At 42.8% G+C, this 24,985-nt stretch overlaps 3 protein-coding genes across 3 annotated transcripts; all 3 read right to left on the minus strand.

The window, feature by feature from the left end:
- Positions 1–5,260: 5,260 nt before the first annotated feature.
- Positions 5,261–6,208, minus strand: LOC118774160 (olfactory receptor 142-like). Its single transcript, XM_036523316.1, has one exon. It carries the CDS (start codon positions 6,206–6,208, stop codon positions 5,261–5,263), a length of 948 nt encoding a protein of 315 aa, XP_036379209.1.
- A 3,729-nt stretch (positions 6,209–9,937) lies between these two features.
- On the minus strand, positions 9,938–10,885 carry LOC118774161 (olfactory receptor 142-like). The gene has a single exon (XM_036523317.1). It carries the CDS (start codon positions 10,883–10,885, stop codon positions 9,938–9,940), a length of 948 nt encoding a protein of 315 aa, XP_036379210.1.
- Positions 10,886–21,691: 10,806 nt separating this feature from the next.
- On the minus strand, positions 21,692–22,639 carry LOC118774162 (olfactory receptor 142-like). Its single transcript, XM_036523318.1, has one exon. It carries the CDS (start codon positions 22,637–22,639, stop codon positions 21,692–21,694), a length of 948 nt encoding a protein of 315 aa, XP_036379211.1.
- Between the last annotated feature and the right edge of the window lie 2,346 nt (positions 22,640–24,985).

Below are 24,985 nucleotides of genomic sequence, written 5' to 3' on the forward strand. Positions count from 1 at the left end.
CCTGATGTTATATACCACACGTGAATACACACCACAATCCAAATGACCACTGGTCCTTTACTGTGGAGCACAGGGTAAGGGACTCCACCACCTGGGAAGACAGCCTGCCACCCGCTTAGGCCCAACAGCTCCTGTCCAGCGAAAGAAAGAGGAAAAAGCAACAAGGGAAACAACAGTTAGCAAAATCACGCTGTGTGGGGGGGAAAGTGGACAACTGATAATAGTCAGTTCCTTGTTTAATACAGAGGCCACTTGAAGCCAGGATGAACACCAGCTTGCCTTCCAGCCACCTCTGCACAGCATGGTATTGTAGGGCAGCCAGTCACAACCAATGAGGGAAGTGGTGGCTGTTGAAGGCAGATGTGTGCGTTTGTGTCTTTGGTAGTAGTGATGTTAAAATCTGCCTATCAAATATCTCAAATCTGACTCCATTTTATGCCAACCTACGTTTTAGTTCCCCAATTCCCAATTCTACTTAGCATCCCAGGAATTCTTAGTTCGCTTTGGCTTGTAGGTGATCAGGCTACATAGTCTACGACGTAGGATACTGTACCAGCACATTTAATATAACTCGCTGCCGTGTTATACTCTAAATCATAGAATACACGTTAGGCGGCCCACCTAGGGACTGCAGACTCGTCAGAATAGTGCAATACTTAAGACTGACTACGAGCGTAAGTATCAGTGGGTTTCGAGCGGTACGGCAAGAACATATGGAAAAACCTTGAATCCTGCTACGTGCGTCGTTAGAAATGGCCAAATGAGAAATCACAAACGAAGGTTAAGGCTAATATCTTTATTAATCCGAATTGTTCCAATAAGTTAGAAGTTCCCAAATTACAGCAAACAGTATGGTACAGTGCAAATGATGATAAATACACATATACCTATACAGAGTCACATGGCTATACGCTTAGTGCGCAGGAAGCCGTTCTGACGGGCTCTCTGAGTGCAGAAATCTTTCCCTTTATATACCCGAACCTTAAGGAGTTGGTCAGCACATGAGGTGGGGTCATGGACAGAGCCCCAATAGGTTTTGTCCTTATCTGGCTATTGATTGGTGCTGGTGTTTATTCTTGTCCCGTTATTTGGGGCATGTGCATTGGTGTTCATTCTTTCAGCTTGCTGAGCGGATTTTCAGACTAAGGGTTAGGAGACCCTCTACTGTTATAGAACTATCACCCCTTTGCTACTCGCATTGTATGGATCAAAATGAGACCAAACAAGACATGTGTACCTTGAACCAAACAGAATATACAGAAATAATAGTTGATAGTTGCAGGTTGGGATTTCACCATTGGTCAGGAGGAAGGGTCCCTGAGGGATTTGGGATCATCAAGATCCCGTACCCTCTGACTCTCCCTACCCCCTAGTGACCCATCCCGTCGTACAGTTCCTTGGTGTGGAGGAGTGAGGACACATTCCTTGTCATTTATGGCCCAAGAATGCTTACTTGAGCAACAGTCCCTTATTGTAGTGTGCCACAGCCCGTATGTTGTCAGGTGTCTCCCATTCCCACCTTACAGTATACCGGGCCAAATAAATACAACCACAAGGGTCAACTGTAACTAGAAAACATACATTAAGCATGCGCACACGCACACACACACACACACACACACACACACACACACACACACACACACACACAGTAACTCTGAGGTACAGTTAAACCAAATGGAGGAAAACAAAATAGACAATAAAACAAAATAAAGGCCAATAAAATCAGGAGGGGAAAATGAAGTGGCCAGCAGTTGCTTAGCCACGTACACGCCTGGCAGGGAAATATAACCAACTGAACATACAGACCCAAAATTAATAGTAATAATAGTAATACAAAACAATAAGACATGGGCCTCTAAATCATCCAAAAATAAAGAAAACAAACAATAAGAACAAAATCAATGTAGAGACAAAATAGCAGCGCCAGGGAGAGGAGGCAGTGAACGTGAAAAAGACCGCACAGCCGGGACTGCGAATGCCGGGGAGCAGAGGTGCAGCTTCCCAACGTATATAAGCATACCGTACAGGAAAGGAAAACAGTAAGAGTGCATACCTTAAAGCTGTTGGAAAGACAAATCGCAAAGAGACATGGCGACTCCACCAGCCCGCCTTGTAGACACGGCACCAACAAGGAAACCACGTTCCCAGGAAGAGGAGGGGAGTAGTAAAAGACGTACATGCAGGAAGCAGTCACCTGCCTAGATATAACCCTGAAAAGGGACTGCCCAGTAATTAAGGTGCCTGTGAACTGCCAAATCCAGCACAGAGACAATTAAGTGAGCAGAGAGAGGAGGAAAACCTAATCTGCTACAAGTCCATTAAATACTGCCTACTGTATATATTTGTTATTTCTTTTGCAGCCACCTCAACCATTCTGCCCTCCCCAAAGGGAACTGCACATGCTACAGGCACATACACGGATGTACCCACATTTCACACACATTACAGGTTTGTATATGCTCAGAGAAATTTTTCCACCATTGCAATCTCATTCAGAAATTCAGTGCAGCAATGCCACTCCGTGTTTTCAGACACACACAAACAAGGCTCCTCTACCCCATGCTAAACTCCAGAGGGAACTGTCCACCCATTCATACACTGATTGCAGAAAATGGCCGCTGACGATCATGTGGACAGGAGAGACAGACATAAATGGAAGAGGGATGGTGTCTTGCCCTGGGAAACCTCCAGCCAGGACAAGAACATCATCAATATGAAACAAAATAGCCTGGAGCCGCCATCATACCCGCTGCTCCCCCATTTTGGCCCTGTTTCCCCTCCTGAGGAGTGGTTTAGAAACTGCTATTCGTCCTCTGAGACCACTACAAGACAGCTTTCTATTGAAAGTACTTTTGCTGATTGGAGTCTTGCATTCTTTATTTGGCAAATTCTGTATCTTTGATGAAGTTGCTTTTCTACCTCTCAGGGAACTAAGCTTGATGTATTGATCTTCTGATGGTGCGGTCACTTTTGGCCTGCTTAATCATGCTTTGGATACAACTGATCCAGTTTCTGCAAAGCCTTTCAGAGTTCCATGCACTGCCCCCTTAGAAACCTTTAGTCTAGTCATGATTTGACGCTGAGAGAGCCCCTCTTTGCTTAGAATAACAATTTGACTTCTGACACTTTCACTTAGTTCTGATGCCATTTTCCCACTATCACAATGCTACTTAGTAAGCAATGATCTGCTGGAAACTTGAGGCACAGCCATATTTATAACAGGTGAACACTGGTTGCAAGTTGAGTTACTTGAACGAGCCTCTGATGAGTAGATCAAATCCACTCAAGTGTCATCTGAATGCATGCTTCAATGGAAAGGATACAACTCAAGGAAATCTGACCTTTTGTACAAAGGAGTTAAGTTGGTCAATGCCCCAAATTTGCTTAAATTTGATTGATGACCTAAATTTGATTGCAGAATCTTAAATATTTCTCCTTCATTTTACATGACATAACTTCTTGTGTTTTTAAATGTTTCTGAATCCTCAAACTTTTTGATTATTTCCAGGTTTACGTGAAAATATTAGAGATTTTCAATGTGGGCTAAGACTTTTGGACCCCACATATATATGTAAATGTAGAACGTCACTATGCAAATTGCTATTGCCATGTAAGAAAGCTACATTGCAATTCTATAGCCAGTGTCCTTAAGTAAATTCATTCAAACACTTTTACTCTTTTTATTTAGTGTATCTGAGAAGATATGTTCTACTTAGCAAGTATGCCAGAGCACATTTACTGTTTGATATCAAACTTACTACCGTACTGACATGGGCTGCCTCAGTCAGAGGTCTCTAACTGGTCTGCATTGCTTCTCTGTCACGTTCGTTCTTCATGATGCTGCCCCGCCTTGCAGGGATGTAGTATATGGCAACTAGAAAGCCAAAATTTTCAGCTGAATCTCTTTGGTTTGTCATGAGACGTCTACTGTAAGATTCAAGAAAGTGGTGAAAGAAATTTCCACTGGCAGAAACTGCCTTTCTTTTTATTATCTTGTTGACTGATATCCAGGCACTGAATTATACAGTGACGCTTTTATTTTGTCAAAATATATAATATGTGTACTGCTATGGTAGTTAAGTCTGCATACAGGATTTGCTGAAGTTTGTGATACCTCATTGCTCTTTATATGTCAGTCTCATTTTTGTGTGGCACCACACTCACCTAAGTGTCATATTGCATGTTGTGAGTGAGTTCAAAATTATCCTTGACACTTGATATCTTGCAAGAAGTGTATAAGGACCATGAACATCTGATGCCAGTCATCCCCCAGAGTGCTTCAAAATGGGGCCAAAAATTAGTGATGGTACAAATGACAACAAATCACATGCATTAAAATAAAAAAATAGTTGACTACCTGGATACATTTTAAAGGTTTTTCTGTCCATTCATTGGGTTGTGTTGACAAGGGTCACAATGAAACATGTGGTTACTACAGGGGCATGAAGTTGAAACTATTATTTCCGTGATCAAATGACATCATTTAAATTATAAAATACTCACGGGTGCAACAGATTGCTGCTCACACTTTGGCAAAAATCAGTGATTTGTGAAAATGTTTTGATGTGAAAGTTATACTGTATTTTGACAGCATTCATAAGGCAGACCACACAAGTATTTTAAAATTTGATTTCGAAGGAAACATAAGTGTGATAACAGATGGATGTTTGTATTCCAAGTAGTCTACAGCTTTTCCTGTGATTTTTTATTTAATGCAGCAGATTAAGGCTTTCAAAGTGGCCCCCGCAACACAGTTACAGTATTTACTAGTTTCCCATTTACAGAATATCAGTAATTTGATGATATTCAATTGGTGGAGAGAAATTATGGCCTCTACACACTGCATGATGTTGTTCATCTTTATTACGTTGTTCATTCTTTATTACAAGCAATTCATGGATAACAGTAGCAGATAACAGATAATTGTTTTGAAGCTCACAGATGTTATTTCTCTTTCAGCCACCATAACCATTCTGCCGCTCTGATCCCCCCTCCCCCAAACACCCCTCCCCAAAAGGAGACGTCCATGCTACAGGTACATACACTGATGCACACACATTTCACACACACATTACAGGTTTGTGTCTGGCTAGTGTAAATTTCTCACCATCACAATCTCATTCAGCAGGGTGCAGAACACCAGTTTCTGTTTTAGGGCATTCATTGGGACATGTCTACAAGTTGTCTTTACAGTAAACACAATAACAAAACACAGTAAAATTTAAGACTCCAGACAAGTGCATGAAACTGTGTGCTATTACCTCGTTTTTATATTGAAAAGGTCCATCCCTTTGACTTTAACAGCTCTGAAGGCTCTTTTGCGAATCTCAGTCAATTTTAATCCATAAATTAAGGGGTTAAAAACAGGTGGGATTATCAGAAATTCTAAGGCCATGAAATTGCGTAGACTTTGTGGGAAATCCTTGGATCCATATCGCGCATACAGTACGTCAAAAACTAAAGCAATTGTGAAATTAATTAAGGACAGCAAGTGTGGCAGACAGGTATGCATAAATTTGATTTTGCTTTCTGTGGATTTCATACATGCAATGATCAATTTAATATAAGAACCAATAATAAGAATTACAAGAGAAACATACAGAACAATTCCCAAAAAACCATAAATATTATTAATAATAGTGGATCCACAAGATAGCTTCACCATGGACAAGTTGTCACAATAGAGTTTGTCAATGTGGGATCCACATAATGACAGCTGGTTTGTCAACAGAAGTCCTATAGCTGTAGAGACAGCAGGTAAAAGCCAGGAAAACAGCAGTAAATTTACTACAGTTTTGTGTGTCATAACAGAGTGATAGTCTAAGGGTCTGCATATTGCCACATACCTGTCATAAGACATCACTGATAATGTAGTAAACTCACACAGTGCCGACGTGTAGATGACAAAGAATTGCAAGAAGCACCCATTGTAAAATATCACATGGGTATCAGAGATTAAATCATATATGAATTTAGGGTAGAAACCAGTTGTTCCAAGTAGTCCATTAATACACAGACTACACAGGAAAATATACATGGGCTCATGGAGGGATTTCTCCAATAGGATTGTCACTATCAAAATCACATTCAATAGAATTATGAGAAAATACACAGCAATAGAGAGAGCTAAATATGTATGTTTGACTGACATTGATTCTTCCAATTTAGAGAGAGTGAACACAGTAAAATGAGATATATTGTCCATGAATGGTCTTCTTTGGTTCAACAGCAAACAGAGATTGAAAAAGGCACATTGTAAAGTCAATATCTGAAATTGCATGTTGGTTGATTGTATTCAAACCATGAAGAGAAAATATTTACCAACATATTTTCCAAAAGGTGTATAATTCCTTTTTTCCAGTGCTTTTACTTAAGGGTGTTTTCTTACATTTAATATATGAACTATGAATAAGATTAAGAACGCAATTATTCTCTGCTATGAGGCCTAATTTTCAGGTTTTAGCAAAGTTCTTTTGCTTTAAAAGGCCTAAATTGGTTTGTTTCTTGATCAGCTTTCTGTTTGTCCATGGAGCATGTCTGTCAAAGACAGAAAGTTGGAGTTTGGAGCACTGATTCTTTGAGTTGTCAAAAGATCCTCTCCACACTGATAAATGTTACTCCAGACTCTGTAGGTAGCTGTGAGGAAGACTGTCCTGCATGCCAAATGTGACACACTACATCTGAGGATTTATGCTCTCAGTTTTTATACTTTCTTCAGTTAATTAGTCGAATATCCCTCAGGACTCAGGGCCCTCCAGACACAAGTACTGTGCACCTAAATAACATTGTGACACATTTCTTTAAGCCCAAAATGATTTTTTTTTGATTGAAGTAGCATGCAAGCATGAAATGTTACCCATGTTTTAGATGCTAGCAGAGTAATTCACTTTTAATGACTCATACCGACATACAAACACAGCAGGGTCACAATGAAACATGTGGTTGCTACAGGGGCATGAAGTTGAAACTATTATTTCTGTGATCAAATGACATTGACAATTATAAAATACTCACGGGTGCAACAGAATGCTGCTCACACTTTAAAATGTTCAGATTCTTAATGTTCTATCCATGTTAGGTAACGGGAGATTTTTCAGTGTAAAATTGTGAATATCTTAAAGTTTACTTTTGGTATTGACACATAAAGCACAAGCAATGCAATCCCATAGTAACTGAAAGTATTGGTCAAGTTCTGTAAGCACGTTCGAAAAGCTTTAGTTACCCATAGAAAATTGGATGGAATAATATAAAGAGGAAATAATAAGAGCAGCCAATTTAATTAATCCAGGAGGGCGTCAATGTCAGGAATGTAGCTGCCGTTTTCGATGTTGGCCATCGGATGGCCACATAAGTTACTGTGTTTGCTATGATACATTTAGTTAATGTCTTTCACCTGTGTTCACTTATTTATGTCCTGTCCTTTGTTCATGTGTTTGCTCAGTCTTGAGATGCCATGCTTAATGCGTGCTTGTGTGCATGCGTGCACACCAAGCCTGTTTTGTGTCTCCTGAGTCTCCAGTAAAGGTAACTATTTCCCATGAACAAAACCTTTTGTGTTGCGAGTCATCTCTTCATTTGCGTTCACCCTGCTCAAAGATAAATATTTTAAATCATGTTCCAAACCTAAAATGTCTGGATATTATTTGTAGTTTTTGTTATTACTTTGTACTTGTGGTTCATGTTTGCTGTGCACTTCCCCACATTTTTATATGTGTGAGCCATTCGCTGACAAAAACAAACTGTTGCAGATAACAGCCAGTCGACCACACTATTACAGACTTTTCTTTTGCAGATACTGTACGTTGCAAAATGGCTCTAAACAGATGACCCACAAAGTCTTGTGTTACAGTGGGTCATTACACACCAGTTGTGGGTATAGAATAAAACAACAAGAATTTAACACCTCCAACATATATAGACACTGGACAATAAGACACATAGCTCCAAAATATTGCTTGATATTATTTCCTGTACAATTACCACAAATTATCAGTTATCAGTTAATGCCCATACCTTTCTATCATGTACACAATTCATACAGGCTGTGAAGTGGGTACTGTTATTAGAATTATAAATACATAAATTCTTCCAGTTACTCAGGAAGAACATCTGTTTTTGACATTTGTTTTGGTAGCATGGTGGGTCAGGCAGTTTATCCAAAACCTCTGATTCTACTTCAGGACACACACTAAGGTTCACCCCAAACCATTCCCTTGTGCCTGACTCACAATTCCTCCATGCATTTCTCATATCTCCTTCTTTGATGAAGTGTCTGGGGAACCTGTTGACGATTAGGTCAGTGAAAAAATCCTGTATTGTTGTTTTTATCTGTCCTGCAGTGGCTAAACAAATTGCCTCTATGACAGTTTGAAAAGTCCTGCCATAACATCTGTGTTGTGGTATTTTGGCCTGCATATATGTATCAGTGCTTTCATCTGCTGCAGTATCTTATTGCATATGGTCCTGAATACTTAATAATCAGAACATCCATTAATTCTTATGTGCAGCAAAGAAGCCTTTGCCTGCTGTGCTCAATCCCTCACAGATGTGCTGCAAAACATTTCATTGAATCCTCCTTTCGATATGCTTTAAGCTTCTGCAGCATTTGATTTATGCGCCAGGGTTCAACATTTACAAATGCTAGGCCGCAAATGCAGGTAGATTTTCTCTTTGGAAGGTAAAAGTTGCATGTGAAATAGCCAAATACACAGCCCTTTCAGTCTGATTAATTATTTTTTTATGTATTTGCACTTACTTACTTGCATACATTAATTTAATTTACGTATTCATTTATTTTTTACTGTAAGTCAATGGCGGTAGCACTCATTCACCAGTTGCAAGATCGCGTTTTGGTCCTTGCTGTGCAATCTCTGTTTGTCCAATCACAAGCTACGTTCGACAGCATGGTGAAAATTCTTCTACTGCAGAAAGATTCGGCTTGATTTGACAACGTATTAGCTAATTTTGATTTGAGAGGTAATTTTAGTTTTACCCTTAACCATGTCTGTGACATCGTATGTTTTAGGTAACTGGCTCTATTGTTGATTTACAAAGGAGTTGACAGTTAACTACAGAGAGTGAACAGATGACAGAAAAATGAGGAGCATATTCAGAATGGTACATGCCATTGTAAAAAAAGGGAAGACCCTTTTCTGGTTTTTTAAACAGGCATGTGAGCAAGTTTGACTCCAGCTTCATCGATTCTTTATGTACTTAGATACTATCTGTCTGGCTCACTAAAGAGATACCTAGCTAGCTAGTAGTAGAAAACATTAACATGGTTTACCTGGATCCTGAGAAATGATAAAGGGAGAAGAAACAGAATTGTTCATTGGTTTTAAAGGCTTATTTAGAAATGCAAGCCGCAACCCTCTCCAGTTTGGTTTTTGGATATTTTAGTGAACAAAATTTTTTCACATTTTAAAAACTCAGTGACACTTTAATATGAATATATAAAGCTATGAAGAAACTGAAGAGCAAAGCTTCTCTTTTGTCAAAATATGTAATATTCTCATGCTACAGTAATTAAATCTGTGTTCAGGATCTGTTGAATTCAAGTTCTTGAGGTTTTTTTGCTGTGTCTCTGTCTTGTTTATGTGGCACCACAATCACCTAAATATCATATTGTATGTTGTGAGTGAGTTCAAAACTATCCCTGACACTTGATATCCAGCAAGCAGTATATAAGGACCATGAACATCTGGTGCCAGTTATCCCCCAGAGCGCTTCGAAACGGGCCCAAAAAATGGAGCACATGAAGGTACAGATGAAAAAAAAATCACTCAACAACACAAAAAAGTTGACCACATCTAAATGCTTCAGGGTTTTTCTGTACACTGATTGGGTCTTGTTAAGAAGTTGTCTTTACAGTAAACACAAACAGAAAACACAGTTAGATTTAAGACTCCAGACAAATGCATGAAACAGTGTGCTATTACCTCTTTTTTATATTAAAAAGGTCTCTCCCTTTGATTTTAACAGCTCTGAAGGCTCTTTTGCGAACCGCAGTCAGTTTTAATCCATAAATTAAGGGGTTAAAAATAGGTGGGAATACTAGATATTCTAAGGCCAAAAAATTTCGTAGACTACGTGGGAAATCCCTCGATCCATAGCGAGCAAACATTACGTCAAATACTAAAGCAACTGTAAAATTAATTAAGGACAGCAAATGTGGTAGACAGGTATTCATAAATTTGGTTTTGGTCTCTGTAGATTTGATACATGCAATAATCAGTTTACTATAAGAACAAATAATAAGAATTAAAAGAGACACACATGAAATGACTCCAAGAAATCCATAAATATTATTAACGAGAGTAGGCTCACAAGAGAGTTTCACCATAGACCAGAGGTCACAATAGAGTTTGTCAATGTGGGATCCACATAATGACAGACGTTTTGTCAACAGAAGTGCTATAGTTGAAGAGACGGTAGGAAAAAGCCAGGAAAACAGGAGCAAGTTTACTACAGTTTTGTTTGTCATAACAGAGTGATAGTCTAAGGGTCTGCATATTGCCACATACCTGTCATAAGACATCACTGATAATGTAGTAAACTCGCACAGTGCTGATGTGTAGATGACAAAGAATTGCAAGGAGCACCCAACGAAAGATATCACATGCGTGTCAGAGGTTAAATCATACAGGAATTTAGGGTAGAAACCAGTTGTTCCAACCAGCCCGTTAATACACAAACTACATAGGAAAATATACATGGGCTCATGGAGGGATTTCTCCAGGAGGATTGTTACTATCAAAATCAGATTCAGTATAATTATTAGAAGATACACAGCAAGAGAGAGAGCAAGACATGTTTGTTTGACTGACATTGATTCTTCCAGTTCTGAGAGAGTGAATCCAGTAAGATGAGATATATTGTCCATGAGTCTTATTTGTTTTAACAGCAAACAGAGATCGAAAAAGTCATCTTATAAAGTCAATACATGAAATTGTATATGGGTTGATTGTATTCAAACCATGAAGAGTAAATGTTTACCAACATCTTTTAAACAAGGTGTATAATTCATTTTCTCCAGTGCTTTTAATTAAGGTTGTCTTCTTACATTTGATATATGAAGTGTGAATAAAATTAAGCGTGCGATTCTTCTCTGCTATGAGGCTTAATCTGATTTTTAGGTTTTAGCAAAATTATTTTGCTCTAAAAGACCTAAATTGGTTTGTTTTTTCGATTAGCCTTCTGTTTGTCCATGGAGCATGTCTGTCAAAGACAGACAGTTAGTTTGGAGCAGTAATTCTTTGAGTTGTCAAAAGATCCTCTCCACACTGATCAATCTTACTCCAGACTCTGTTGGTAGCTGTGAGGAAGACTGTCCTGCAAGCCCTATGTGGCACGCTCTATCTCAGGAGTTATGCTCTCATTTTTTATACTTTCTTCAGTTAATTAGCTGAAAATCCATCAGGACCCAGGGCCCTCCAGACACAAGTCTTATGTGCCTAAAAAAACCATTGTGATGCATTTCTTTAAGCCCAATTGTTTTGATTGAAGTAGAATCCAAGCAGAAAATGTTCCCCATCTTGTATATGCTAGTAGGGTAATTCATTTTTAATTAATCATTTTGACATACAAACACAGCAGTATCATAATGAAACATGTGGTTGCTACAAAGGCATGAATTTGAAATAATTATTACAGTGATCAAATGACATAATTTAAATTAGAAAATACTCACAGGAATGATTACGAAGGAAACATAAGTGTGATGACAGATGGATTTTTGTATTCCAAGTAGTCCACAGCTTTACCTGTGATTTTTATTTAACTCAGAAGATAGATAGAAGATAGGCTTTCAAAGTGCCCTGTGCAACACAGTTACAGTATTTACTAGTTACCCATTTACAGAATATCAGTAATTTGATGATATTTGATTGGTGGAGAGAAATTATGGTCTGTACACACTGTATGATGATGGTCATTGGGAAGTCATAGAAGTCATAGAAACCTTCACGTAAGATTTGTACACAATTCATATAAGAGATATAATTCATATAAAAATTTCTGAAATGTAGCCTGCTTATTTTTTTGTATCATTGTTATTAACTAGTGATGTGAAGTTTGTGAACGAACGAATCTTTTTGAACGAATCTTTGAGGTGAACTGAGTGTACTGAATCGCTAGTCTAAAAGATTTGTTCCTTCCTTTGCAAACATGCGCGCTGATTAGCTGGCATAGCAGCTATAACTCTCCCTACAGTGGATATTAGCTATGCGGTCTGTCCATGAAGCAGCCTATCACAAGACTGTATCAGCTGTACGTTCTTGACGACAACTAGCCAATGGCTGAAATGCAAAAACACTCGAAACACCTCCCACTGGCCATCTTGGCACAGCAGCTCAGTGACTATGCTGACCATGGTGACTACAGCATGTGACTGACTCTGGAAGACTCGAAATGCCCTCACTGTGTACTGTGTACTGAATGACCTGATGTACTGTTGACATGTTCTCAGTACAACGGTTCCTTCAGACTCGAAAGATTCTCTGGCTATGCTGACGATGTGGGACAATGCAAAAGATCCGGTGACTACGAAAACTCTAAGCTCCCCCTATTGTCCTGATGTACTGTTGACAAGTTCTCAGTACAATGGTTCCTTCAGACTCCAAAGATTCACTGAGTATGCTGACAAATTCCCAGTACACTGGTTCTGTTCCCCTCAAAAGAGTCACTGACTATGAAGGTCTGGTGACTACATGTTGCCAGAACCGTTAGTTCTCAGTATAGCAGACTTTGACTACATCTGCCATTCACTGTGATGATGGAAAAGGAATCAGAGCACTTCCGTGACATTTTTGTAGGAATTAAAAATATTCAATATTATTTTGCTCATCTACCTTGAATATTATTTTATATTTACATTTTTAACATATTTTAGGTGCGCACAATGTATCGCAGTTCTTGTTTATCACAACTGCAATTTTATGTAGGCTACGATTTATTTAATGTTGACATCACATTTCCTTTTAACGTGAATAAAGTCCTTATTAATAAATACTGACAAATCAACATAGTAGGCTACAAAACAAAACAGAAATGTGATGTATATACCTATGCATCACATTTGTAGCGTACTATGTCTACATTAACAACAAATAAAAATACAACATCACTCACTAGGCCTACAAGTATATTAAAATGTTTGGGCTCGGTTAGTTCAAAACTTGTAAAACGAAGTTTTTCGCTTCAGATATAAGTGTCATCGGACCACAAAGCAGATTTCATCACTGCCTACGCTGAGTCCAACTCCCTTCAGTTCCTGGCTCTCATTGAGACCTGGATTTCTCCTACCAACACTGCTACCCCTGCTGCCCTGTCTTCATCCTACTCCTTCACACACACACCACGGTCTTCAGGCAGAGGAGGGGGCACAGGCCTGCTAGTATCTCCATCTTGGAAATATTGCCTTGTACCCCTCCAGAGCCTCTCTACCACCTCTTTCGAATTCCATGCAATAACTGTCTCTCATACCAATACTACTTCACCATTGTCGTTCTATACCGCCTCCCAGGTCCACTCGGTCTCTTCATTCTACTGGGTGACTTCAACATCCAACGTGAGAGCTCCTCAACATCTAGCGTGCTCTCACTCCTGCACTCCATCTCCCTCACCCTCTCCTCATCTCCTGCAACACACAAAGCTGGCAACCAGCTCAACCTTGTGCTCACGAAGAACTGCGCCACATCCCACTTCACGGTGACTCCCCTCCATGTATCCGATCACTACTTTGTATCTCTCTCTCTCTCTCTCTCTCTCTCTCCCTGTCACTCTCAACTCTTCTGATATCCCCACTACCACCTTCAGGAGGTACCTCCACTCCCTTTCACATTCCACATTCACCTCCACTGTTCTCTCCACCCTCCCTCCCCTCACCTCCTTCTCAAACATGCCTGCTAGTGCTGCTACAACTGTTTTTAACACGTTTGTCTCAATCTCTAGATGCTCTCTGTCCCCTTATCTCCAGGACATCACGGCCTTTGCCCTCCTCCCCATGGTTGACTGACTCTCTCCGCTCCGATAGAGCTGTGTTGCAGGCCGCCGAGAGTAAATGGAGGAAATCCAGATCCTCTGACAATCTAGCGTCCTACCACTCCCTCCTGACAGCATTTACGGCTGCAACAACAACTGCTAAGTCCTCATCTTTCCAGAACAAAATCAATGCAAGTAGACCACACTTGCATGACTCGCCTGTCCCCTGCCGAGCGACAGAGGAGGATCAGCGCCGGAGCCTGCCTGTACTGCGGTCAGCCAGGGCATTTCGTGGCGACCTGCCCCGTTAAAGGCCAGCGCTCACCCGTAGCAAGGGGAGTACAGGTGAGCGTGACCCCTTTAAATCAGTCTCCTGAGATCCGCCCTCTTTTTTCGGCCACTCTGCTCATCAGGGGTCGATCCCACTCTGGTCCGCATCACCCACGCTACCCCCCCTGTGAGCTTCCTCATCTCCGGCAACCATCGCGAAGAAATCGTGTTGCACGTGTTAGACACCCCACAAGCTTCCGTGGTCCTGGGCCATCCCTGGCTAGCTCAGCACAACCCCCACGTTGACTGGCAGGGCAACAAGATTCTGGGTTGGAGCCCGTTCTGCCATTCCCACTGTCTTCGCGATGCTCTGACTCCGGTGTCACCTGCCGCCGCCGCACCCGAGGAATTCCCGGACCTGTCAGCAGTGCCGCCGGAGTACCTGGACTTGAAGCCAGTCTTCAGTAAGTCCCGCGCCACCTCGCTTCCTCCGCATCGCCCCTACGACTGTGCGATTGATCTCCTGCCCAGCTCCTCACCCCCGAGGGGGCGCCTGTACTCCCTGTCTCCGCCGGAGAGGAGGGCCATGGATCGCTACATTCGGGAGTCCCTAGCCGCCGGGATCATCCGCCCGTCCTCCTCGCCTGCCGGGGCCGGGTTTTTCTTCGTCGGTAAGAAGGATGGCTCTCTCCGCCCCTGCATTGATTACCGGGGTCTCAATGCCATTACCGTCAAGAATCGCTACCCCCTACCGCTCCTGTCCTCTGCTTTTGAGTCGTTGCAAGGGGCCACCGTCTTCACCAAACTCGACCTCCGCAACGCTTACCACCTGGTCCGTATCCAGGAGGGAGACGAGTGGAAGACTGCCTTCAACACTCCATCCGGGCACTATGAATATTTGGTCATGCCGTTCGGGTTAATGAATTCCCCAGCTGTGTTTCAGTCTCTGGTGAACGATGTGCTCCGGCACATGCTGAACCGATTTGTCTTCGTTTACCTTGATGACATCCTCATCTTCTCCCGCTCCCTGTCCGAACACGTTCAGCATGTCCGTCGGGTTCTCCAGCGCCTGCTGGAGAATCACCTGTATGTCAAAGCAGAGAAATGCGAATTCCATCGGAAGACCGTCTCTTTCCTGGGTTTCGTGATCACAGCGGGAGAGATCCAAATGGACCGGCAGAAAGTGCGAGCAGTAGAGGAGTGGCCTCGCCCCACTTCCCGTCGAGAGCTGCAGCGCTTCCTCGGCTTTGCGAATTTTTACCGCCGCTTCATTCGGAATTACAGCACGGTAGCGGCTCCCCTCACTGCTTTGACATCTGTCAATAGGGCTTTTACCTGGTCCCCGGGAGCCGAGGAGGCATTCCGCAACCTGAAGGGCCGCTTCACCTCAGCGCCCATTCTAACCCAGCCCGATCCTGCCCGACAGTTCGTCGTGGAGGTGGACGCCTCGGACGTGGGAGTGGGGGCCGTCCTTTCACAGCGCTCTGCTTCCGACAACAAGCTCCGCCCATGTGCTTACTACTCCCACCGTCTTTCACCCTCTGAGCGCAATTACGACATCGGTGACCGGGAGCTACTCGCTGTTAAACTGGCGCTGGAGGAGTGGAGGCATTGGCTGGAGGGGGCGAAGACGCCGTTCCTGGTGTGGACCGATCATAAGAACCTGGAATACATCAGGTCGGCTAAGCGTCTGAACCCCCGACAGGCCCGCTGGTCCCTGCTGTTTTCCCGGTTCGACTTCACTCTGTCCTACCGACCGGGAGCCAAGAATGGGAAACCCGATGCTCTGTCTCGCCAGTTCGCGCCAGCAGACGAGATCCAGGAACCCAGCACCATTTTGCCTGCCCGATGTGTGGTCGCAGCGGCGCAATGGGACATCGAGACCATCGTCCACGCCGCTCTCCGGACCGAACCGGGTCCTAGCTCCTGTCCCCCTAATCGCCTCTTCGTTCCTCGTTCTGTCTGATCCCAGGTCCTGCAATGGGGACACTCGTCCAGACTCGCCTGCCATCCCGGCGCCCGACGTACGGCGGTGTTCATCAGTCGGCGGTTCTGGTGGCCCACCATTAAAGAGGACGTCCGCAGCTTTGTCTCTGCCTGCTCGGTCTGCGCCCGAAACAAGACGTCTAACCAGCCGCCTGCTGGTCTGCTGCAACCCCTGCCGGTTCCCCGACGACCCTGGTCCCACATTGCGCTGGATTTCGTCACCGGTCTGCCCCCATCTAATGGTAACACCACCATCCTCACCATCGTCGATCGGTTTTCCAAGTCCGTCGACTTCGTTCCACTCCCCAAACTCCCCTCTGCCAGAGAAACCGCCCAACTGCTTGTACACCACGTGTTCAGGCTGCACGGGCTGCCCATTGACGTGGTGTCTGATCGGGGTCCCCAGTTCACCTCTCACTTCTGGAGGGCTTTTTGCAGGCTGCTGGGCGCCACGGTCAGTTTGTCGTCCGGGTTCCACCCCCAGTCCAACGGCCAAGCCGAGCGGGCGAACCAGCAACTGGAGACTGTGCTGCGGTGTCTCACCTCCCAAGAGCCGTCAGCATGGAGCCAGCAACTGCCATGGGTAGAATACGCCATCAACTCCCTGCCCTCGTCGTCGTCGGGACTGTCTCCCTTTCAGTGCTGTCTAGGTTACCAGCCCCCCCTGTTCCCAGCCCAGGAGGAAGAGGTCGGCGTCCCCTCAGCGGCTGCGTTCATCCGGCGATGTCACCGCACCTGGAGGCGTGCGCGGCTCGCCCTGCTGCGAGCCTCAGCCCAGACTAAGCGCTTCGCCGACCGCCGCCGCTCCAAAGCCCCCCGCTATCGCCTGGGTCAGCGGGTGTGGCTCTCCACTAGGGATCTTCCCCTCAGGACAGACTCCCGCAAGCTCACTCCTCGCTTCATCGGGCCGTTCCCTATTGCCAAAGTGATCGGTCCCGCGGCGGTCCGCCTTAAGCTACCGCTCTCTCTCCGCCGCATACATCCCACCTTCCACGTCTCCAGGATCAAGCCCGTCGTCCGTAGCCCCCTCTGCCCGGCTCCGCGGGCTCCTCCACCTCCTCGCCTGATCGACGGGACGAAGGCATACACTGTGTGCCGCCTGCTTAAGGTTAGGCGACGGGGGCGCGGACTCCAGTACCTGGTTGACTGGGAGGGCTACGGCCCCGAGGAGAGGTGTTGGGTCCCTGCCAGGGACATCCTGGATCCTGCCCTCATCAGGGACTTCCACCGCCGGCATCCTGGTGCACCCGCTAGGACGCCTGGGGGCGTCCGTAGAGGGGGGGGTACTGTCAGTGCTCCGCCTCCTTAGCTGTCGTGCTTTTGTTTTCCTTGTGTTTTTCCTGCCCCGCTCCCCACCCGGTCTCCGCCCGCCTGATTGCCTACACACCTGCTTTCCATCCCCTCGTCAGCCTTGCCCTATATGTTCCCTGCTTTTCCCTGTCCGGTTGCTAGTTCGTCACAGTGTTTTTCGCCTGTTTCGTCCCCGCGTTTGCTTTATGCTTCTGTCTGCCTGTTTCCTGTTTTTCGACCCTGCTTGGACCCTGACCTCGTTTTTGCCTGCCTCCTTGCCTCGTTCGCTTGATTGCCTGCCTGTCTGGTTCCCCGACCTTGCCTGCTCCGATTTCCCGATCCTCGCTCTGTCCACGGACTGCCTCCCGGTTTTCGACCCTGCTTGTTTTCGGATTAGCGATCTGCCTGACGATTCCGTTAAAGACGCTCGGAACCCGACGCTCCCGTGGTCCGCGCCTGAGTCCCTGCCTGAGCCACGACAAGACCGATCTACTGTTCATCCTGGCCAAGCCCTTTCCTCTTCAAGAGCTCTCAGTTACTGTTGACGGCACCACAGTAACTTCCTCCACTTCTGTGAAGAGCCTGGGAGTCACCCTCGACAACAGGCTGGACTTCAACGACTACATCTCGCAGACAACACGCTCCTGTCGATTCCTCCTCTTCAACATCAGGAGGATTCGCCCTTTCTTGACCACCTACTCCACCCAGCTGCTGGTCCAGACCACTGTGCTCTCCCGCCTGGACTACTGCAATGCCCTCCTTGCAGGCCTCCCAGCCTGCACCATTCAGCCACTGCAGCTCATCCAAAATGCAGCTGCTAGGCTGATCTACCATCTCCCAAAGTTCTCCCGCGTCACCCCTTTACTGAGATCCCTCCACTGACTCCCGGTCGCAGCCAGGACCCGCTTCAAAACCTTGACTCTCACCTTTTCTGCTGCAAAAAAGACTGCCCCGACCTACCTCCAGGACCTCATCCTACTCTACGCACCCGCTTGAAGACTTTACTCTGCTACATCTGGACACCTCGCTCCTCCTACCAACAGAACTAAAGGCCCACGCTCCTCGCAACGTCGCTTTTCCATCATCACCCCCCAGTGGTGGAATGAACTCCCCACCCCCCTGAGAACAACTCCTTCACTCCAACCCTTCAGACATGGGCTGAAGACACACCTCTTCAGACTCTACCTGGACTGACACCCTTGCCATTTTGACCTTGTAAATCTAAGATTCTTGGCTTGTACTTGTAGCTCTATCTCTTTCCTTGTATCTGTAGCACGTTTTTGCCTAGGTAGTACAGCAGCACTTTATTGTCCTAGTGACTGCATTCGGTGTATGTAACCTTAGATCAGATTAGTTCTGTCTCGCTGCACCGACCTTGTGCTCAATGTCAGGAATGTAGCTGCCGCTTTTGATGCTGGCCACCGGATGGCCACATAAGTTACTGTGTTTGCTATGTTACATTTAGTTAATGTCTTTCACCTGTGTTCACTTATTTATGTCCTGTCCTTTGTTCATGTGTTTGCTCAGTCTTGAGATGCCATGCTTAATGCGTGCTTGTGTGCATGCGTGCACACCAAGCCTGTTTTGTGTCTCCTGAGTCTCCAGTAAAGGTAACTATTTCCCATGAACAAAACCTTTTGTGTTGCGAGTCATCTCTTCATTTGCGTTCACCCTGCTCAAAGATAAATATTTTAAATCATGTTCCAAACCTAAAATGTCTGGATATTATTTGTAGTTTTTGTTATTACTTTGTACTTGTGGTTCATGTTTGCTGTGCACTTCCCCACATTTTTATATGTGTGAGCCATTCGCTGACAAAAACAAACTGTTGCAGATAACAGCCAGTCGACCACACTATTACAGACTTTTCTTTTGCAGATACTGTACGTTGCAAAATGGCTCTAAACAGATGACCCACAAAGTCTTGTGTTACAGTGGGTCATTACACACCAGTTGTGGGTATAGAATAAAACAACAAGAATTTAACACCTCCAACATATATAGACACTGGACAATAAGACACATAGCTCCAAAATATTGCTTGATATTATTTCCTGTACAATTACCACAAATTATCAGTTATCAGTTAATGCCCATACCTTTCTATCATGTACACAATTCATACAGGCTGTGAAGTGGGTACTGTTATTAGAATTATAAATACATAAATTCTTCCAGTTACTCAGGAAGAACATCTGTTTTTGACATTTGTTTTGGTAGCATGGTGGGTCAGGCAGTTTATCCAAAACCTCTGATTCTACTTCAGGACACACACTAAGGTTCACCCCAAACCATTCCCTTGTGCCTGACTCACAATTCCTCCATGCATTTCTCATATCTCCTTCTTTGATGAAGTGTCTGGGGAACCTGTTGACGATTAGGTCAGTGAAAAAATCCTGTATTGTTGTTTTTATCTGTCCTGCAGTGGCTAAACAAATTGCCTCTATGACAGTTTGAAAAGTCCTGCCATAACATCTGTGTTGTGGTATTTTGGCCTGCATATATGTATCAGTGCTTTCATCTGCTGCAGTATCTTATTGCATATGGTCCTGAATACTTAATAATCAGAACATCCATTAATTCTTATGTGCAGCAAAGAAGCCTTTGCCTGCTGTGCTCAATCCCTCACAGATGTGCTGCAAAACATTTCATTGAATCCTCCTTTCGATATGCTTTAAGCTTCTGCAGCATTTGATTTATGCGCCAGGGTTCAACATTTACAAATGCTAGGCCGCAAATGCAGGTAGATTTTCTCTTTGGAAGGTAAAAGTTGCATGTGAAATAGCCAAATACACAGCCCTTTCAGTCTGATTAATTATTTTTTATGTATTTGCACTTACTTGCTTGCATACATTAATTTAATTTACGTATTCATTTATTTTTTACTGTAAGTCAATGGCGGTAGCACTCTTTCATTCTCCAGTTGCAAGATCGCGTTTTGGTCCTTGCTGTGCAATCTCTGTTTGTCCAATCACAAGCTACGTTCGACAGCATGGTGAAAATTCTTCTACTGCAGAAAGATTCGGCTTGATTTGACAACGTATTAGCTAATTCTGATTTGAGAGGTAATTTTAGTTTTACTCTTAACCACGTCCGTGACATCGTATGTTTTAGGTAACTGGCTCTATGGTTGATTTACAGAGGAGTTGACAGTTAACTACAGAGAGTGAACAGATGACAGAAAAATGAGGAGCATGTTCAGAATGGTACATGCCATTGTAAAAAAAGGGAAGACCCTTTTCTAATTTTTTGAACAGGCATGTGAGCAAGTTTGACTCCAGCTTCATCGATTCTTTATGTACTTAGATACTATCTTTCTGGCTCACTAAAGAGCTACCTAGTTAGCTAGTAGCAGCAAACATTAACATGGTTTAGCTGTCACGCATAGCTGTAACGTTAGCTTGCTGGTTAGTGGTTGAAGCTAATAATATATGACATTGCTACCATACAGATGTCTGCCTTGGAGGATCCAGTTAAAATGCAGCTTGATTTGCAATAAATTGTTTTGTCTGGTGAAAAATTTGGCTGGCCAGGGAATTTTTTACATCTACCAGCCATCCTTGCACATGGGCAAAAAAGTTAATTTAGGACGCCAAGTATTTCACTTTGGTGTTTGGATATTAAAGTGAACAAAATTTGTTAACATTTTAAAAACTCAGTGGCACTTTAATATGAATATATAAAGCTATGACGAAACTGAAGAGCAAAGCTTCTCTTTTGTCAAAATATGTAATATTCTCATGCTACAATAATTAAATCTGTGTTCAGGATCTGTTGAATTCAAGTTCTTGAGTTTTTTTTTTGCTGTGTCTCTGTCTTGTTTATGTGGCACCACAATCACCTAAATATCATATTGCATGTTGTGAGTGAGTTCAAAATTATCCCTGACACTTGATATCCAGCAAGCAGTATATAAGGACCATGAACATCTGATGCCAGTCATCCCCCAGAGTGCTTCAAAACGGGCCCAAGAAATGGAGCAGATGAAGGTACAGATGAAAAAAAATCACTCAACAACACAAAAAAGTCGACCACATCTAAATGCTTCAGGGTTTTTCTGTTCACTCATTGGGTCTTGTTAAGAAGTTGTCTTTACAGTAAACACAAACAGAAAACACAGTTAGATTTAAGACTCCAGACAAATGCATGAAACAGTGTGCTATTACCTCTTTTTTATATTAAAAAGGTCTCTCCCTTTGACTTTAACAGCTCTGAAGGCTCTTTTGCGAACCGCAGTCAGTTTTAATCCATAAATTAAAGGGTTAAAAATAGGTGGGACTATCAGAAATTCTAAGGCCAAAAAATTTCGTAGACTGCGCGGGAAATCGCTCGAACCATATCGAGCATACATTACGTCAAAAATCAAAGCAATTGTGAAATTAATTAAGCACAGCAAATGTGGCAGACAGGTATGCATAAATTTGGTTTTGGTCTCTGTAGATTTAATACATGCAATGATCAGTTTAATATAAGACCAAATAATAGGAATTGTAAGGGACACACATGCACTGAGTGCAAGAAATCCATAAATGTTATTAATGAGAATAGGCTCACAAGAGAGTTTCACCACGGACCAGTTGTCACAATAGAGTTTGTCAATGTGGGATCCACATAATGACAACCTTTTTGACAACAGAAGTGCTATAGTTGAAGAGACAGTTGGAAAAAGCCAAGAAAACAGGAGCAAGTTTACTACAGTTTTGTTCGTCATAACAGAATGATAGTCTAAGGGTCTGCATATTGCTACATACCTGTCATAAGACATCACTGATAATGTTGTAAACTCACATATTGCCGAGCCATAAATGAACCATATTTGCAAGAGGCACCCATTGTAAGATATCACATGGGTATCAGAGATTAAATCGTACAGGAATTTAGGGTAGAAACTAGTAGTTCCAGACAGTCCATTAATACACAAACTACACAGGAAGATATACATGGGCTCATGAAGGGATTTCTCCAGGAGGATTGTCACTATCAAAAGCACATTCAGTACAATTATTAGAAGATACACAGCAACAGAGAGGGCAAGACATGTTTGTTTGACTGACATCGATTCTTCCAGCTGAGAGAGAGTGAATCCAGTAAAATGAGATATATTGTCCATAAACAGTCTTCTTTGGTTCAACAGCAAACACAGATTGAAAAAGGCACATTATAAAGTCAATATCTGAAATTATATATCGGTTGATTGTATTCAAACCATGAAAAGTAAATGTTTAGCAACAAGGTGTATAATTCACTTTCTTCAGTGCTTTCAATTAAGGTTGTCTTCTTACATTTAATATATGAACTATGAATAAGATTAAGTATGCAGTTCTTCTCTGCTATTAAGCCTGATTTGATTTTTAGGTTTTAGCAAAATTATTTTGCTTTATAAGGCCTAAATTGGTTTGTTTCTTGATCAGCTTTCTGTTTCTCCATGGAGCATGTCTGTCAAAGACAGACAGTTAGAGTTTGGAGCACTGATTCTTTGAGTTGTCAAAAGATCCTCTCCACATTGATAAATGTTACTCCAGACTCTGTTGGTAGCTGTGAGGAAGACTGTCCTGCAAGCCCTATGTGGCACGCTCTATCTCAGGAGTTATGCTCTCATTTTTTATACTTTCTTCAGTTAATTAGCTGAAAATCCATCAGGACCCAGGGCCCTCCAGACACAAGTCTTATGTGCCTAAAAAAAACATTGTGATGCATTTCTTTAAGCCCAATTGTTTTGATTGAAGTAGAATCCAAGCAGAAAATGTTCCCCATCTTGTATATGCTAGTAGGATAATTCATTTTTAATGAATCATTTTGACATACAAACACAGCAGTATCATAATGAAACATGTGGTTGCTACAAAGGCATGAATTTGAAATAATTATTACAGTGATCAGATGACATAATTTAAATTAGAAAATACTCACAGGAATGATTATGAAGGAAACATAAGTGTGATGAGAGATGGATTTTTGTATTCCAAGTAGTCCACAGCTTTACCTGTGATTTTTATTTAACGCAGAAGATAGATTAAGGCTTTCAAAGTGCCCTGTGCAACACAGTTACAGTATTTACTAGTTACCCATTTACAGAATATCAGTAATTTGATGATATTTGATTGGTGGAGAGAAATTATGGCCTGTACACACTGTATGATGATGTTCACTGGGAAGTCATAGAAGTCATAGAAACCTTCACCTAAGATTTGTACACAATTCATATAAGAGATATAATTCATATAAAAATTTCTGAAATGTAGCCCGCTTGTTTTTTTGTATCATTGTTATTAACTAGTGATGTGAAGTTTGTGAAGGAACGAATCTTTGAGGTGAACTGAGTGTACTGAATCGCTAGTCTAAAAGCTTTGTTCCTTCCTTTGCAAACATGCGCGCTGATTAGCTGGCATAGCAGCTATAACTCTCTCTACAGTGGATATTAGCTATGCGGTCTGTCCATGAAGCAGCCTATCACAAGACTGTATCAGCTGTACGTTCTTGACGACAACTAGCCAATGGCTGAAATGCAAAAACACTCGAAACACCTCCCACTGGCCATCTCAGCACAGCAGCTCAGTGACTATGCTGACCATGGTGACTACAGCATGTGACTGACTCTGGAAGACTCAAAATGCCCTCACTGTGTACTGTGTACTGAATGACCTGATGTACTGTTGACATGTTCTCAGTACAACGGTTCCTTCAGACTCGAAAGATTCTCTGGCTATGCTGACGATGTGGGACAATACAAAAGATCCGGTGACTACGAAGACTCTAAGCTCCCCCTATTGTCCTGATGTACTGTTGACAAGTTCTCAGTACAATGGTTCCTTCAGACTCCAAAGATTCACTGACTATGCTGACAAGTTCCCAGTACACTGGTTCTGTTCCCCTCAAAAGAGTCACTGACTATGAAGTGACTACAGTAGTAGTCAGCACATGGTGACTACATGTTGCCAGAACCGTTAGTTCTCAGTATAGCAGACTTGAACTACATCCGCCATTCACTGTGATGATGCAAAAGGAATCAGAGCACTTCCGTGACATTATTGTAGGAATTAAAAATATTCAATATTATTTTGCTCATCTACCTTGAATATTATTTTATATTTACATTTTTAACATATTTTAGGTGCGCACAATGTATCGCAGTTCTTGTTTATCACAACTGCAATTTTATGTAGGCTACGATTTATTTAATGTTGACATCACATTTCCTTTTAACGTGAATAAAGTCCTTATTAATAAATACTGACAAATCAACATAGTAGGCTACAAAATAAAACAGAAATGTGATGCATATACCTATGCATCACATTTGTAGCGTACTATGTCTACATTACCAACAAATAAAAATACAACATCACTCACTAGGCCTACAAGTATATTAAAATGTTTGGGCTTGGTTAGTTCAAAACTTGTAAAACGAAGTTTTTCGCTTCAGATATAAGCGTCATCGGACCACAAAGCAGATTTC

This window comes from Megalops cyprinoides, chromosome 3, assembly GCF_013368585.1.
Source record: "Megalops cyprinoides isolate fMegCyp1 chromosome 3, fMegCyp1.pri, whole genome shotgun sequence".
NCBI lineage: Eukaryota > Metazoa > Chordata > Actinopteri > Elopiformes > Megalopidae > Megalops > Megalops cyprinoides.